Raw genomic sequence first — 14,124 nt, 5'->3', positions numbered from 1 at the left:
GTCAAATTAGAAAATAAATGTAAAGTAGATATTTTTATTGTGAGAAGATGAAAATATATTCTTTCCTTTTATTTTTCCCATAATAAAACTGTCTGTATTTAAAAAAAAAATCTTTATAATTTAGCAGTATTTAATTAATTTTATTTATAGGGACAATAATAGAATGGACAAGCAATTGCATTCAATTATGATTATTCATAGTTTTCAGTTTTTACATTTATTGTTGTAAACTATGGGTAACATACCGATTTTCTAAATTAATAGTATGATATTGTTTCCAGATGACTAAGGGTATGCTATTGCATAATTGCATAATGAAAAGTATTTAATTAAAATAGGTCATCTGGGGCTGGGGATTTAGCTCAGTGGTTCTGCCACCTGCCTCGCAAGCACAAGGTCCCAAGTTTGATCTCCAGTACCCCCCCCCCAGAAAAAAGTTATAGGAGATAAAGAAGTACTGAAATTTGTTACTGTGACTCCTGAACAACCAATTGATCAAAGAAGAAATAATTCAAAAAGCAGATTAGCTGGGCGTGGTGGTGCATGTCTGTAATCCCAGCCCTCGGAAGGCTGAGGCAGGAGGATTGCTGTGAATTTGAGGCAATTTATGTGCTACATACTGAGCCCAAGGCCAGTCTGAACTACTTAGTGAGACCCTGTCTCAATAAACCAAAAAAAAAAGCTCAAATTAGAAAATAACTCAAGATAAATGAAAGCAATATATGTCTGGAATACAAAAACAATACTAAGAGGGAATGCCATTGATAATCATATACGTTAAAAATGGAGAAAGACCTCAAACTACCTATTTTTACATGTCAAGGAGGTAGAAAAAGAATGAAGTAAACCCAAAGTTGGCAGAAGGTTAGAGCATAAATTAATAAAATAATAAATTGCAAAAAAATGAGGTGTTGGACAGAAACCACGAGCAAAGCTGCATTCACTTCCAGCCAGCTCTGTGCTGATAGATGCCGTACCCCGGCTGAGAATTATCACCAAGTCCACCCCCACTGTGTTTTGTTTCTCCTGGGCTTGGGGCAGTAGAATCATTGACCAACAGACCTGATTGTGAATAAGACCAATACCCCAGCAGAAAAGATAAGCCTGGGAAAGTGTGCAGCTTCTGGGAGAAGTAACAGATCAGGGGATGCAGCACTGGCCCCAAGGAGACCCCAGGGCTGTTGTAAACTATAAAAACAGCATGGAGTTTTACTTCAAACATAAAAAGCAGTAGTAGTTCTTAGGGTATATCAGTGTCCAGTTTGTCTTTGACTCTCTTATTGTTGCCTGATTTTATTGCTGTTGCCAGGGTGACATAGTCATTGCTATTAATTGGTTTCCATTGTGTGACTTTGTCTGGGTTGCCATTGTGGCATTAACAGTACTGTGGCCAATTCCTGGAGAAATGAGTCTTAGGTTAATTACACTCCAACCTTCTCTCCCAAATTATAGAGGAGGTTGGATTTTTTTTGGTACCAGGGATCGAACTCAGGACCTTGCGCTTTCACGGCAGGTGCCAGAACCACTGAGCTAAATCCCTGGCCAGGAAGTTGGATTTTGAGTAAGAGGGAATGACCTACAGTTAGCTTTTCAGAATACATCACTGAAAAGCAGACACTAACTAAAGAGGTCTTTATACGAGCAACCAAGACTTTCCACTAAAATCAACCCACAAACCTCAAAGAAAAACACGAAAAGACAAGGCAATCAAATGCCACCGAACACTCCCCACTCTAATTTATGATACATCAAAAGGCAGGAAATAAAAAGTCACACAGCTGAATTTTTCAAATGATGAAAGAGGAGATAAAACAGAAAAATAAGGTGTTCGGTGAGTTCAAAGAAGATATAACTAAACAGATATTAGACGTAATAAGGAAAACAATCAGAAAGTTCACAGAAGCCACTAATAAAATGCTAAGTGAGCTAAATAAAAGGATACAAAACATGAATGACCATTTTAGCAAAGAATTAAAAACCTTGAAAAAGTACTAAACAGAAATCCAGGAGATAAAAAATTATTTTGAAAACATGGGTAGCAGAAGTGACGAATATGATGACAGAATGTCAAAAGTGACAAATTATTGAAAGATACTTAAAAGGGCCGGGGATTTAGCTCAGTGGTTCTGCCACCTGCCCCAAAAGCACAAGGACCTGAGTTCAATCCCTGGTACCTAAAAAAAAAAAAAAAAAAAAATTCTACTAGGACAGAATCTTAATAGCTGTTAGAGAAAAAAATCACTTATACAGTAAGTCCCTAAACGAGTTCATTTCCAGGAGAACATTTGTAAGTCTTTTTCTTTCATAAGTCTGACAAAGTGAGTTTTAAACACCTCTGACACAAATATGCAATGTAAAGCATAAGAAAACCCACAGAAATACTGTAAAAAAGCTTATTACTTTTACAGTTACCTTAAAATGTACAATAAACACATAGCAGTACAGCTGTGATAATGTCCAGCAGACAGGTGAGCTACTTCTGAGATTTGTATCTGTGAAAGTTTGAAGTTTGTATCTGTGAATGTTTGTAAGTTGGGGACTTAAAAGGTTAAACGCGGGCTGGGGATTTAGCTCAGTGGTTCCAGCGCCATGCCTCGTAAGTGCAAAGTCCTGATAAAAAAGGTTAAACCCGTTAGAATTACAGGAAAGTTCTCAACAAAAACTTTACAAGACAGAAGAGCTTGGAGTCAAGTGATTCAAGCCCTAAAAGAAAACAGCATTAACCCAGACAGATATATCCTGTAAAACTATCTCTGAAAATTGATGGAGAAATCAGGTTTTTCCATGACAAAGAGCACCCTAAGAAATTCATGACAACCAAACCAGCACTCCAAAAAATATTCTCAAGGATATCTTAGAAAGAGACAATGAAACCAACAATGCCGAAAGGTCTAAGAGAATGATTACACCAGGCAGGGCGAGCACTTAACCAAAAGAGAAAGAAATAGAGGGATGATAAGGGGCTGTCAGCAACAGAAAAATAATGCAGTGAGAAGAATAAGTCAGGATCTTTAAGGAATAACTCAATTTGAACGGTATCGGTTCCCCAGTCAAAGACACAGATTGGCAGAATGGGTCAAGAAACAGAATCAAATGTATGCTGTATTACTAAAAATGCATTTAGCCCAAAAAGAAACTCAGACTAAAAATCAAAGGATGGAAAAAATATTCCATGTAACAAGAACACCAAAACAAGCAGGAGTAGCAGTCCTCTTCAGACAATGTGAACTTCAAGTCAGAACTGATCAGAAGAGGCAAAGAAGTTCACTTACATACTGGTTAATGGAACAATTCAACAGCTAGAGATCACAGTTATAAACACATATGCACTGAACACCAGCACACCCAGCTGGACATAAAAGATAAGATAAACATCAACATAAGTATGGTGGGGGACCTCAATACCCCAATGTCACAAATAGATCAACTAGACAAAACAAACAACAAAGAAATACCAGAGTTGAACTAAACATTCAATCAAATGGACTTAATAGGTATCCTCAGAGTGTTCCACCAAACAACAGAATAAACATTCTTCTCAGTAGCACATGGGACTTTCTCTAAAATAGACCACATACTAGCCCATAAAGCATGCTAAAGTAAATGCAAAAGAATCAAAATTACCTCACCCATATTATCAGATGATCACTCAATGAAACTAGAAATCAGTAGCAAAATGAACAACAGATTATTCAGATGCATGGAAATTAAACAATAACCTCTTCAATAATCAGTTGCTCACAGAAAAATTAAGGACGAAATCAGACAGGAACTAGAATCAAACAGTACCAATACAACATTGGAGAACTTTTGGAAAACAATGAAAAAAGTTCTAAGAGGGAAGGTATGAATGCCCACATCAGAAAAACAGAGCAAGCCCAAATAAAGATGCAACTGAATGTGCTAGAAACACCAGAACAATCCAAATCCAAATCTAGTGCAAGGAAGGAAATGACAAAGATCAGAGCAGAAATTAATGGAAGTGAGACTAAAGGAGAAAAAAAGCAGTGTTTCTCCCTGAAGTGATTTATGAAGGCACATACTGGGGCTGGACAGGTGGGGCTTGGGGGCTCGCTCAGCACTGGGAGCCAGGCCCAGCTGAGTCCCTCAGAGACCAGATCCCCCAGAGACCCTGCAGCCTGCTGACTGGCTCGCTGCACTGTGCTGAGGGCAAATCCAGGGAACCAGGCAGAGCTGCTACAGGGCCGTGTGGAGGCCAAGCAGGGTCCAGGGTGCCTTCCTCACACAGCATATTAGCAATGACTTGTAAAACCTGTTCTCCAATTAATTGGAGAATCTGAAAGAAATTGATAGATTCCTAGATACATATGAATTATGAAAACAAAGTCAAGAAGATATAAAAACTGGAATAACCCAGTATATAGGCAATGAAATTAAAGCTGTAATAAAGAACCTACCAACTAAGAAAAGCCCAGGCTCAACGGATTCACCATTTGATTCTACAAGAACTTCAGGGAAGATCTAACACCAGTATTCTTCAAACTTTTCAATGAAATTGAAAGGGAAGAAGTACTTGGTCATTTCTGAAAAGTAGCATTGCCCTGATTCCAAACCAGACAAAGACCCAATCATAAAAAATAACTATAGGCCAAATTCTTTCTTTGTTCTTTTTTTTTTTTGGTACTGGGTATCGAACTTGGGTCCTTGTGCTTGCGAGGCAGGAGGCAGAACCACTGAGCTAAATCCTGAGCCCTAGGCCAAATTCTTTAATGCACATGGAAGCACATAACCTCAACAAGATAGTGGCAAACAGATTGCAGAAAATCATCAAAAAGATCATACATCATGACTAAGTAAACTTTATCCCAGGGATGCAAAGATGGTTCAACATACGCAAATCAGTAAATGTAATGTAGCACATAAATACAGTAATGTATCATGAATCCTTCTGTTGGCAGACAGTTCAGTTCTCAAACACAGCATTGGACAAAATTTTGCTTCCATTCACAAAATCCGTATTGGGTGACAAACACAACCACAGCCATCTTCCCCACACAAACACAAATGTGGCCATCTTCCCCCAAATCATAAAACAAATTAAGTTTGTGACACAAGACACCACTGTAAAAGCAAAAATAACCTGAACATCTCAATAGATGCAGATAATGCTTTTGACAAAATCCATCATCTGTTCATGATAAAAACCCTGAAGAAAGGTATAGAATGATCTCATCTAAACCTGATAAGTCATGTATGACAGTATACTCCCAACATCATATTAAATGAGGAAAAACAAAGCTTTTTCTGTAAAATCTGGACTCTGAGGAGGATATTCATTATCATTGCTCATATTCAGTGTAGTAATAGGGGCCGGGGATTTAGCTCAGTGGTTTCGCTGCCTTCTGTGCAAGTGCAAGGACCTGAGTTCGATCCCCAGTTCCCCCCCCAAAAAAGATTTGTCTGGGTTGCTGCACGTGTCAGTAGTTTGTTTGGGCCGGAGATTTAGCTCAGTGGTTTCACCACCTGCTGTGCAAGCGCAAGGACCCGAGTTCGATCCCTGGTACCAAAACAAAACAAAACAAAACAAAAAAACCTGTTCAGTGTAGTAATAGAAACATTAACTAGCCAAGAGCAAGAAATAAAAGAGATATGTATAGGAAAGGAAAATTATCATTATTTGTAGATGACATGATCCTCTACCCAGAAGACCCCAAAAATTGCACCAGAAGTTGTCCTAGAATAACCAAATTTAGTTGTGTAGCAGAATATGAAATCAACACACCAATCAGTAGGGTTCCTGTACTCTAATAAACTCACTGAAAAATTAGGAAAACAATACTATTCATAGTAGCACCAAGAAAAATTAAATACATAGAATTAACCTAACCAAGGAAGCAAAAGACCTCTACATAAAAACTGCTGTAATCTGAAAAGGAGATCTAAGAAGACATCTGAAAATGGAAAGATACCCCAGTACTAGCACAAAAATGGGCATATGGATCAATGAGACAGAATAGAGGATGCAAAAACAACCCTACGCACATTTAGCTATCTGATCTTTCATAAAGAGTCCAAAAACATTTACTGAAGGAGAGGTAAAGGTAGCCTCTTTAACCACTTAACAGTTGTCTGGGGCAGCACATTTGTTTACGGTATGGGCACGTGTCATTTCAAACAGTCAATTTTGGTGTTGAATAAGTTTGATAAAATTGTCCATTTAATATTTCTTGTTATATTATTTTTACAAAATGAATGAAAAAAAATGCAGCTGTAGGTCATCCTGTATTTAAATTGGACTGGTAAGTAGTTAAGAAATGGTGCTGGGAAAACTGGCTGTCCATAGGCAGAAGATGGAATCTAGACCCATGTATCTCACTATGTACTAAACTAAAATCAAAATGGATCAAAGATCTAAGTGTTAAACACTTAATCTGCTTGAAAATAAAATATGTAAAACCTTTAAAGACATAGGCATATAGGTAAGAATTTGCTGAACTGAACCCTAGATGCACAAGAAATAAGAATCAACAAAGGGGCTCATACCAAAATAAAAAGGCTTCTGCACAGCAAAGGAAATGGGAGTGAAGAGACCACCTACAGAATGAGGAAAAAAAGTTTGCCAACTCTTTATTGGATCAGAGGTCTGATTTTAGAATATATAGAGATCTCAAAAAATTAGACTGCCCTCCACCCCCCATTAAAAGACCCAATTAATTTCGCCACCTGCTGCGCAAGCGCAAGGACCCGAGTTTGATCCCTGGTACCAAAAAAAAAAAGACCCAATTAAAAAGCAACTGAAAGGAATAAACAGTTCTCAGAAGTACAAATGGCTGATAAATGCATTAAAAAATGTCCAACATTGCTGACAATTCAAGAAATGCAAATTAAAATAGTAAGATTCTACTTACTCCAGAAAGAATGGCCATCTTCAAGAAATCAAATAATGACAAATGTTGGTGAGGCTGCAGGAGAAAAAGGACCTTTATACATTGTTAGTGATACATAAACTAGTATAGCCATTATGAAACCATCAAAAAACTAAAACTAGAAATTCCATTTGCGGCAAGTATTCCTCTTCTAAGTAGAAATTAAATACTTCATATTACAGTGATACAAGAATACCGCTATTTATAGCAGCATAATAAAAAATAACAGAATCTTGGAAGCAGTCTATATGTCTATCAACAAAAGAAAGTATCAAATTTATATACAATTGAGTACTCTTCTGCCATAAAGAAAGAAAAACTCGAGTCATTTGTAGGAAAATGGATTCACTGAGACCACAATATTAAGTGAAAAAAAGTAAACACACAAGTTTAAATATCTCATGGTTTTTCTTATATGAGAAACCCAAAGTATAAATAAAAAATTAAAGATTGATCATTGAGAAAAGGCAGATAGGTTTTTTTTTTTTAATAGGAAGAGAACCACGAGATGGAGAGAGTGGGGAAGGTAGAGGAGAGGAAGGGGATGAAAAAAGAATTAAGATATGTTATTGATATGTACCGTCCCCCCACAAGGAATGTTCACAGTTATGTACTGCAAACGTGTTACTAAAAATAAATAAAACTGAGAAAAAACATACAGAATCCCAAAAGTAGAGAAGCTTTGTGTTACTCTCTAATGTGCACAGCCTCCTTTAACCCATCCTACTGTCCGTAACTCCCAAAATGCACGCATCTTTTCTGTTCCCAAATGTTCATCATTGCAAATTGTCATGTAAATGCAATCATACAGTTTTTTAAATGAGTTGTTTAGAAAATATAAACAGAATTCGGAAATTTATAGCTCAACTAGAAAGATCTGGGGCTCAAATTTTAAAAAATCAGAAAAGAAATGAGATTACAACTGATGTCATAAAAATCAAAACCATAATAAGAGATCCCTATGACCAGCCGTGGATGTAGCTCAGTGGCACTGCGCCTGCTTGGCAAGTGCAAAGTCCTGTGTTCGATCCCCAGTTCTGCAAAAAAAAAAAAGAGATCCCTATGACCAACTATATAGCAATAAAATGTAAATGAAATAGCTAACTTCTTAGAAGCATGCAGTCTACCAAGACTGATTTATTATTAGAGTATCTGAACAGACAGGAATGATCATGGAGATTAAATCAGTAATGAAAAATGCGGAAGGAAGGCAGGCAAAGCCCAGCCAAGGACCTGATAGCTTCACAGGTGAACTGTAGAAAACATTTAAAAAATAAGTAATTATCAGTTTTCAAAAATCTTCCAGGTAAGTGCACAGGAGAGGATACTCTGAACCTCATTTTATGATAGTATCAATACTGTCTTGTCCACAGCCCAACTGTCCTAGGCTAGTGGAGTAGGTTCCTTACTGAAGAAAATACTGAGTCAGTTGTGAGAGAGAAGATTTATTAAGACTCACAGAAATAAAGCATTAGTAGATAGCTAGCAAGGGAAGAGCTGCTTAGGGTTCCAACAGTACTACTGGGAAGACCCACAAGAGGGACATACCTTGTAAGAGTGCAGCTCATTAAATTGTTGAGGGGTGCATACTCAACAGCAATGCTGCTCAGCAGATTCAACAAAGGCTACATAGAACACCACCTCTTTGGAGGTCCAGTTGTCATGGTGTAGACAACTATTTACCTGTACTCAGAGTGTCTGGTGATAGCTGCCTCAACTAGAATCACTTATCCTCTCTGCAGTTCCTTGTTCTGTACCTCATTTACCACAAAAAGGTGGGTTTTATACATTAAGCAACAGATGTCTTAGCATGTGTGCAGGAGGCAGTTTCTGCAGATAATCCCAGTTTGTTTTCTTCCGTGTACTTTTGATAATATTCAGGTGGATGATCTTGTTGTTCTCTATTTATAGTGTACCTTTTATTGACAAGAGTCTTAGGAATGCAAAAGAGCATCTCAAGTACATCTTGCTAAATGCTCTACTCTTCCTCAGGGATGATTCACATGTTGTGATACCAAAACTAGAGAAAGACCCTTACAAGAAAATAAAATTAAAAGACCAATATATGTGCAGTACATAGATGTAAAAATCTTTAACAGTATAATAGTAGCATACTGACTTCAACAGTGTATTAAAAGGATCCTTCACCATGATCAAATGGAATTTATTCTGGGAACTGGGGATGTAAGTATCATTCAACATATGCAAATCAGTAAATGTGATAGGCCACATTAAAGAGTTAAGTACAAAAAGCATATGACCACATGAATACATGCAGAAAAAGCATTTGACAGAGGAAAAAAAAAAATAACAGAGCTATGAGTGCCAGCAACACATCTTCTCCAGGACAAAGTGTCTATTTGGAAAACAGTAGCTTGGAGAAGAATCAAAGTGAAAAGGGGTTATTTGGGAACCAGGAGGTACCTGACAAAGGAAAAGTAAATAGGGTTAAATGATACAGAAGAAATAGAACACATTGCTGAAGAGAGAGGAGACCACCTGTAGATCGCACCACTGAGAGTGACTGGCCAGCCGCCAGTAGGGAGATACAGTGGTACCTTGCCTCACGAACTTAATTTGTTCCACAGTTTTGGTAAAGATGACCACATTTGTGTTTGTGTAGGAAAGATGGCTGTGGTCACGTTTGTCATCCTATGCAGAGTTCACAAACAAAATTTTGCAAAACGCTTTTGTTTGTGAACCGAATTGTTTGCAAACAAAATCGAGGTACACCTGTAAAGTGAAACTAAAAACTTTCTGCTCACTGAGAACTGGAGAACTACACTGGTCTGAGAGAATCAGCGGCGCTTGGAACCTGCAGGGAAAAAGTAGCTTACTGTACTGCTCAGAGTGAGGCCTGCTACAGTCAACATTTGGTGAGTGACCTGTGTACAGTGCCCACTGCCATAATCCATAATCGCAAACTGAAAGCTGCAGGGACGACATTGTATGGAAGGGCTCATTGTTCTAACCTGGGTCCCAAAGCAGCCCCTTGGCTCCAAGCCACTTTCCACACTGTCATGTTCCCAGAGTGAATGAGAAAGGACAGCAATAGGAGACAGCCATGGTTGGAGAGCAGGCTGGAGAAAGTCTCACTGTGAGTCTGGAGCTTGCTGGTGAACACAGACCTGGCTCTAGTGGTTGGAGGCCAGGTTCAGCCTGAGTTACACAGGATTGGATGGTCACCTTGGCACCCTATTCCAAACTGTATGCCGATATTTTCTTAAAAGAAGACCAAAAAAAGTAACTAAAATATTCAACCTCACTAATCATTAAAAATGCAAATTACAACAATAAAGCTGGGAGAGGTGGCACATGACTGGAGTCCCAGCACTCCGGAGGCTGACGCAGGATTGCCGTGAATTCGAGGCCAGCCTGGACTACATAGCGAGATCCTGTCTCAAAAAACCCGTAGTGAAATGTCACCTCAAGCCTGATAGGATGGCTATTATCCAAAAGACAGAGATAAGTGTTGGTGAAGATGTGAAGAAAAAAGGTCCTTTATGCAGTGTTGGTGAAAATGTTAATTAGTAGAGTGATTATGGAAAACAGTGTTGAGTTTCCTCAAAAATTAAAAGTAGAACTACCAAATGGTTTGACAGTGCTAGTACTGGATACACATGCAGCAAAAAGAAATTGGATTGTCAAACATACCTGCATTCCTATTGTCATGTTCACAACAGCTTTAATCACAGTGTGGAATCTTACTTCTTGATGAATGGAAAGAGAAAATATGGAATATGTGGAATACTAGTTGGCTTTAAAAAGAAGGAAATCCTGTCATTTGTGACAATGTGTATGAACCTGGAGGACATTATGTTAAGTGAAATAAGCCAGACATGGAAATACCCCATATTCTCACATGTGGAAACTCTTAGCAACAGAAAGTAGAATGGTGGTTACCACTGGTTGAAGGGATAACGAGCTGACTGGAGAGATATTAGACTTTAAAGATTCACTTAGAGAAGATAAATTAATTCAGGGGTTCTAGTGTACAAGGTAGTAACTGTTGTTAATATATTACAGGGCCAGGGATTTAGCCCAATGGTTCCACTGCCTGCCTCAAAAGCACAAGGTCCCAAGTTCAATCCCTGGTACTCCCCCCAAAAATGTATTACATATTTGAAAACTGTTAATAGAGTAGATTTTAAATGTTCTCACCATAAAAATGTATGTAAGGTAATAGATAAGTTTATTAATTTGATTTAACCATCCTGCATGTATGGTTTGTGTATATTAAAACATAATGTACACCATAAATGTACTTTTTATTTGCCTAATTAAATTTTTTTTTTTTGGTACCAGGGATCAAACTCGGGTCCTTGTGCATGCGCAGAAGGCGGCAAAACCACTGAGCTAAATTCCCGGCCCCCTAATTAAATTTTTTAAATAAAATTTTATAGCATGAGACAATTTGAGAGTTTTTAGTGCAAGTAGACTTACTGATTTAGAAATGAAATTTGATTTGTGTGTCATTAGTTGTGTTAAACCTAATCATTGGTATAAAATTTATTAAAATGTTAACTTAAAACTATCTTTTTGAGTAGGTTTTTGTTTTTTTTTGAGGCAGGGTCTTGCTGTATAATTCAAGATGGCCTTTGAACCCAGTATGTAGACTAAGCTGGCCTTAAACTCACAGCAATCCTCCTCCCTCAGCCTCTCAAGTGCTAGTATTACAGATGTGGGCCACCATATCTGGCTCATTGATTATTTTTAAAAGATTTTACATCAGGGGAAAAAGATGGTGAAAAATGGATAAGCTGTGTGTATTCTACCTGCTTTGTCCCTGAATCAACTTTGTGGCTGTATCATATTTATTATAATAGAGAAGTACTTATGACGTATTTTATAATTATTTTTCAGTATCTCTGCGAGTGTCAATTTGATGACAATCTTAAATTCAAGAATATTATTAATGAGGAAGATGCCGACACTATGCGTCTTCAGCCAATTGGGCGAGACAAGGATGGCCTCATGTATTGGTACCAGTTGGATCAAGATCACAATGTCAGAATGTACATAGAAGAGCAAGATGATCAAGATGGCTCTTCATGGAAATGCATTGTCAGGTATCTTTTATTGCAATCTCTTGACATTTATTTATATTTTCCCTACTTTGATCTCTTCTCTAGTAGAATGTGATCTGTGAGGCAAGCATGGTCCTTTATTGTGGAGTTGGTGAGTTGGCTGGGCCTAGCCTAGTACCCAACAAATTCATCAAATAAATTTTAGTATTTAGAAGTTTAGTACATATTAGGACATAAACCTTGTACATAGAGAAGAACACATTTTTAGACAAAAACAATATTGTTTGGTTTTTATTTAGCTGTGTTCTATTAGGCATTCCTTATTTCTTTCTTTCTTTTTTTTTTTTTTTGGTATCGGGGATCGAACTCAGGGCAGCAGGCAGCGAAACCACTGTGCTAAATCCCCAGCCCTCCTTATTTATTTCTAACTTAATTTGGCCGATTCATCTCGATACAGTACATCTATGCTTGATATGTATGAATTATTGGGTTCTAACAAACATTGTGTTTTTCATTGTAATTCATTTAAAAATGTTTTAATTTTTAAATTTGTGTTGACAAGCATATTTGAAGAGAAACATTTAATGCACGGCCTTGAGATGCAACTTTTAAAATTTTTTAGTAGTGATACTGGGATCTTTATTCAAAATATTTGTGTCTTTAATTTTTCTATCTTTGCAACTTTATTATTTTTAAAATGTTCTACGAATACCCACAATGCATATTAATTTTGAAAATATCAGTTCTACAAAGTAGTGAGAACTCATGGATATCTTACTGCTGACTTATGTAAAGCTCCTTTGACATTAATGCTTAAATTTTTTTGCATTTTATTTAGTGATTATTTAATAATTAACAATATTTGTTTAGGTCATAAATGCTCAAGTTTTATTTTCTGAGAACAAATGTTTATTGAATAAATTCATTGGGGATTGTTTTATAAGCAAGTGTAACTACATGATATTCTTTGTAGTTAATTTCCTTACTGGAGGTAAACAATGTACTTCTGAAGTAAAATTTACTCAGTCTTTCCTTATTAATGTCAACACTTAATGGGGTTGTGTTCATGTTACAATTTTATCACTGTCTTCCATTGCCCACATCAACCTTGCATAGTTGTTTAAAAGTGTTGTCTCCTAATTTGTAGATAAAAAATATGAGAAAAATAATCATGATTACTGTTGACCAGTCATGCTTAATACATTTTGTAAGGTTCACTGTTTTAAGTAGATCATACTCTAATGCATGGTGGGAGATTTTTAAATTAACAATTATGCTTGAATCTGGGATCATCTACTTTTACTATATATAGGCATATTAATGTTAACTTCGTTTCCCTTTAGACTTATTTTCCTGTACACTAAAATGAGGATAATATATTCTCAAAATATTGTAAGACATATATCAAATATGCTGGGACCATAGTACACACTTAGTAAAATTTTGTTCTTTTCTTCCCATCTCTTGAACTATTACATTTTCTCACATTTCTAACCTCAAAGGTTGAAACTTAGTTTCTTCATTGAAGAAATGTTTATCAGCAGGAAGGTCAGAATTTCATTGATGTTCCTTTCACCTTTTTCACCCTTAACTTTTTTCCCAGGTTTAATTTTTATGCTTCTGCTTTTAAAAACAAACAAACCTCTTTCTATGTGTAAATATCTGTTTATGATAAACATAAAATAAACTTATGCTTATACAAAATACCTGAACACAGTTTTCTCACATTAACAACCACAGATTTCTTTAGTAAAGTGGTACCAGGTTATTTTTCATCATTTGGAACATCTATGAATATGTTATTTTTATCTGCAACTGTATCAGGGAACTTTCCCCAAATAATGTAGAAATATTCAGTTCCATTCAGAAACCATTGAGTTTATTGACTCTGATTTCCACTTATAGATCCAATTTTTAAGCACTTAATGGACACATTAATATTTATTTCATTAAATGTATAAATTTATCGTGCATATCAACTTTTATAATAGACATTGTGCTAAGCAGTAGGAGTATGGCAGTGAATAGTATAGCTCTGGGACCTCTATCTGGCTTTTAAGCATCGGTCAGGTCCATTATATGTAGTTCAGCCTGGCCTCAAACTCAACGGCAAAAATTCTCCTGCCCCAGCCTTTCAAGTGCTAGGATTACCAGGTATGCACCACCTGGCCTGGTTAAAAATAAATTCTTTTCAAATGTTTGGATTTTAA

The 14,124-nt window shown here is 36.8% G+C and overlaps 1 protein-coding gene across 1 annotated transcript in view; it reads left to right on the top strand.

Moving 5' to 3' along the window:
- Rsf1 (remodeling and spacing factor 1) overlaps positions 1-14,124 on the top strand; it is a 133,543-nt gene that overhangs the window by 63,310 nt on the left and 56,109 nt on the right. Inside the window, exon 4 of the mRNA XM_004869669.4 lies at positions 11,751-11,956. Coding sequence (XP_004869726.1) covers positions 11,751-11,956 — 206 coding nt within the window. The remainder of the gene's footprint in view (positions 1-11,750; positions 11,957-14,124) is intronic.

This window comes from Heterocephalus glaber, unplaced genomic scaffold (assembly GCF_053883595.1).
Source record: "Heterocephalus glaber isolate CG9 unplaced genomic scaffold, H.glaber_assembly_v1.0 deba00001428, whole genome shotgun sequence".
Taxonomy (NCBI): domain Eukaryota; kingdom Metazoa; phylum Chordata; class Mammalia; order Rodentia; family Bathyergidae; genus Heterocephalus; species Heterocephalus glaber.
Note: the sequence above shows the minus strand (reverse complement) of the source record. Positions and strands in the feature narration are given on the sequence as shown.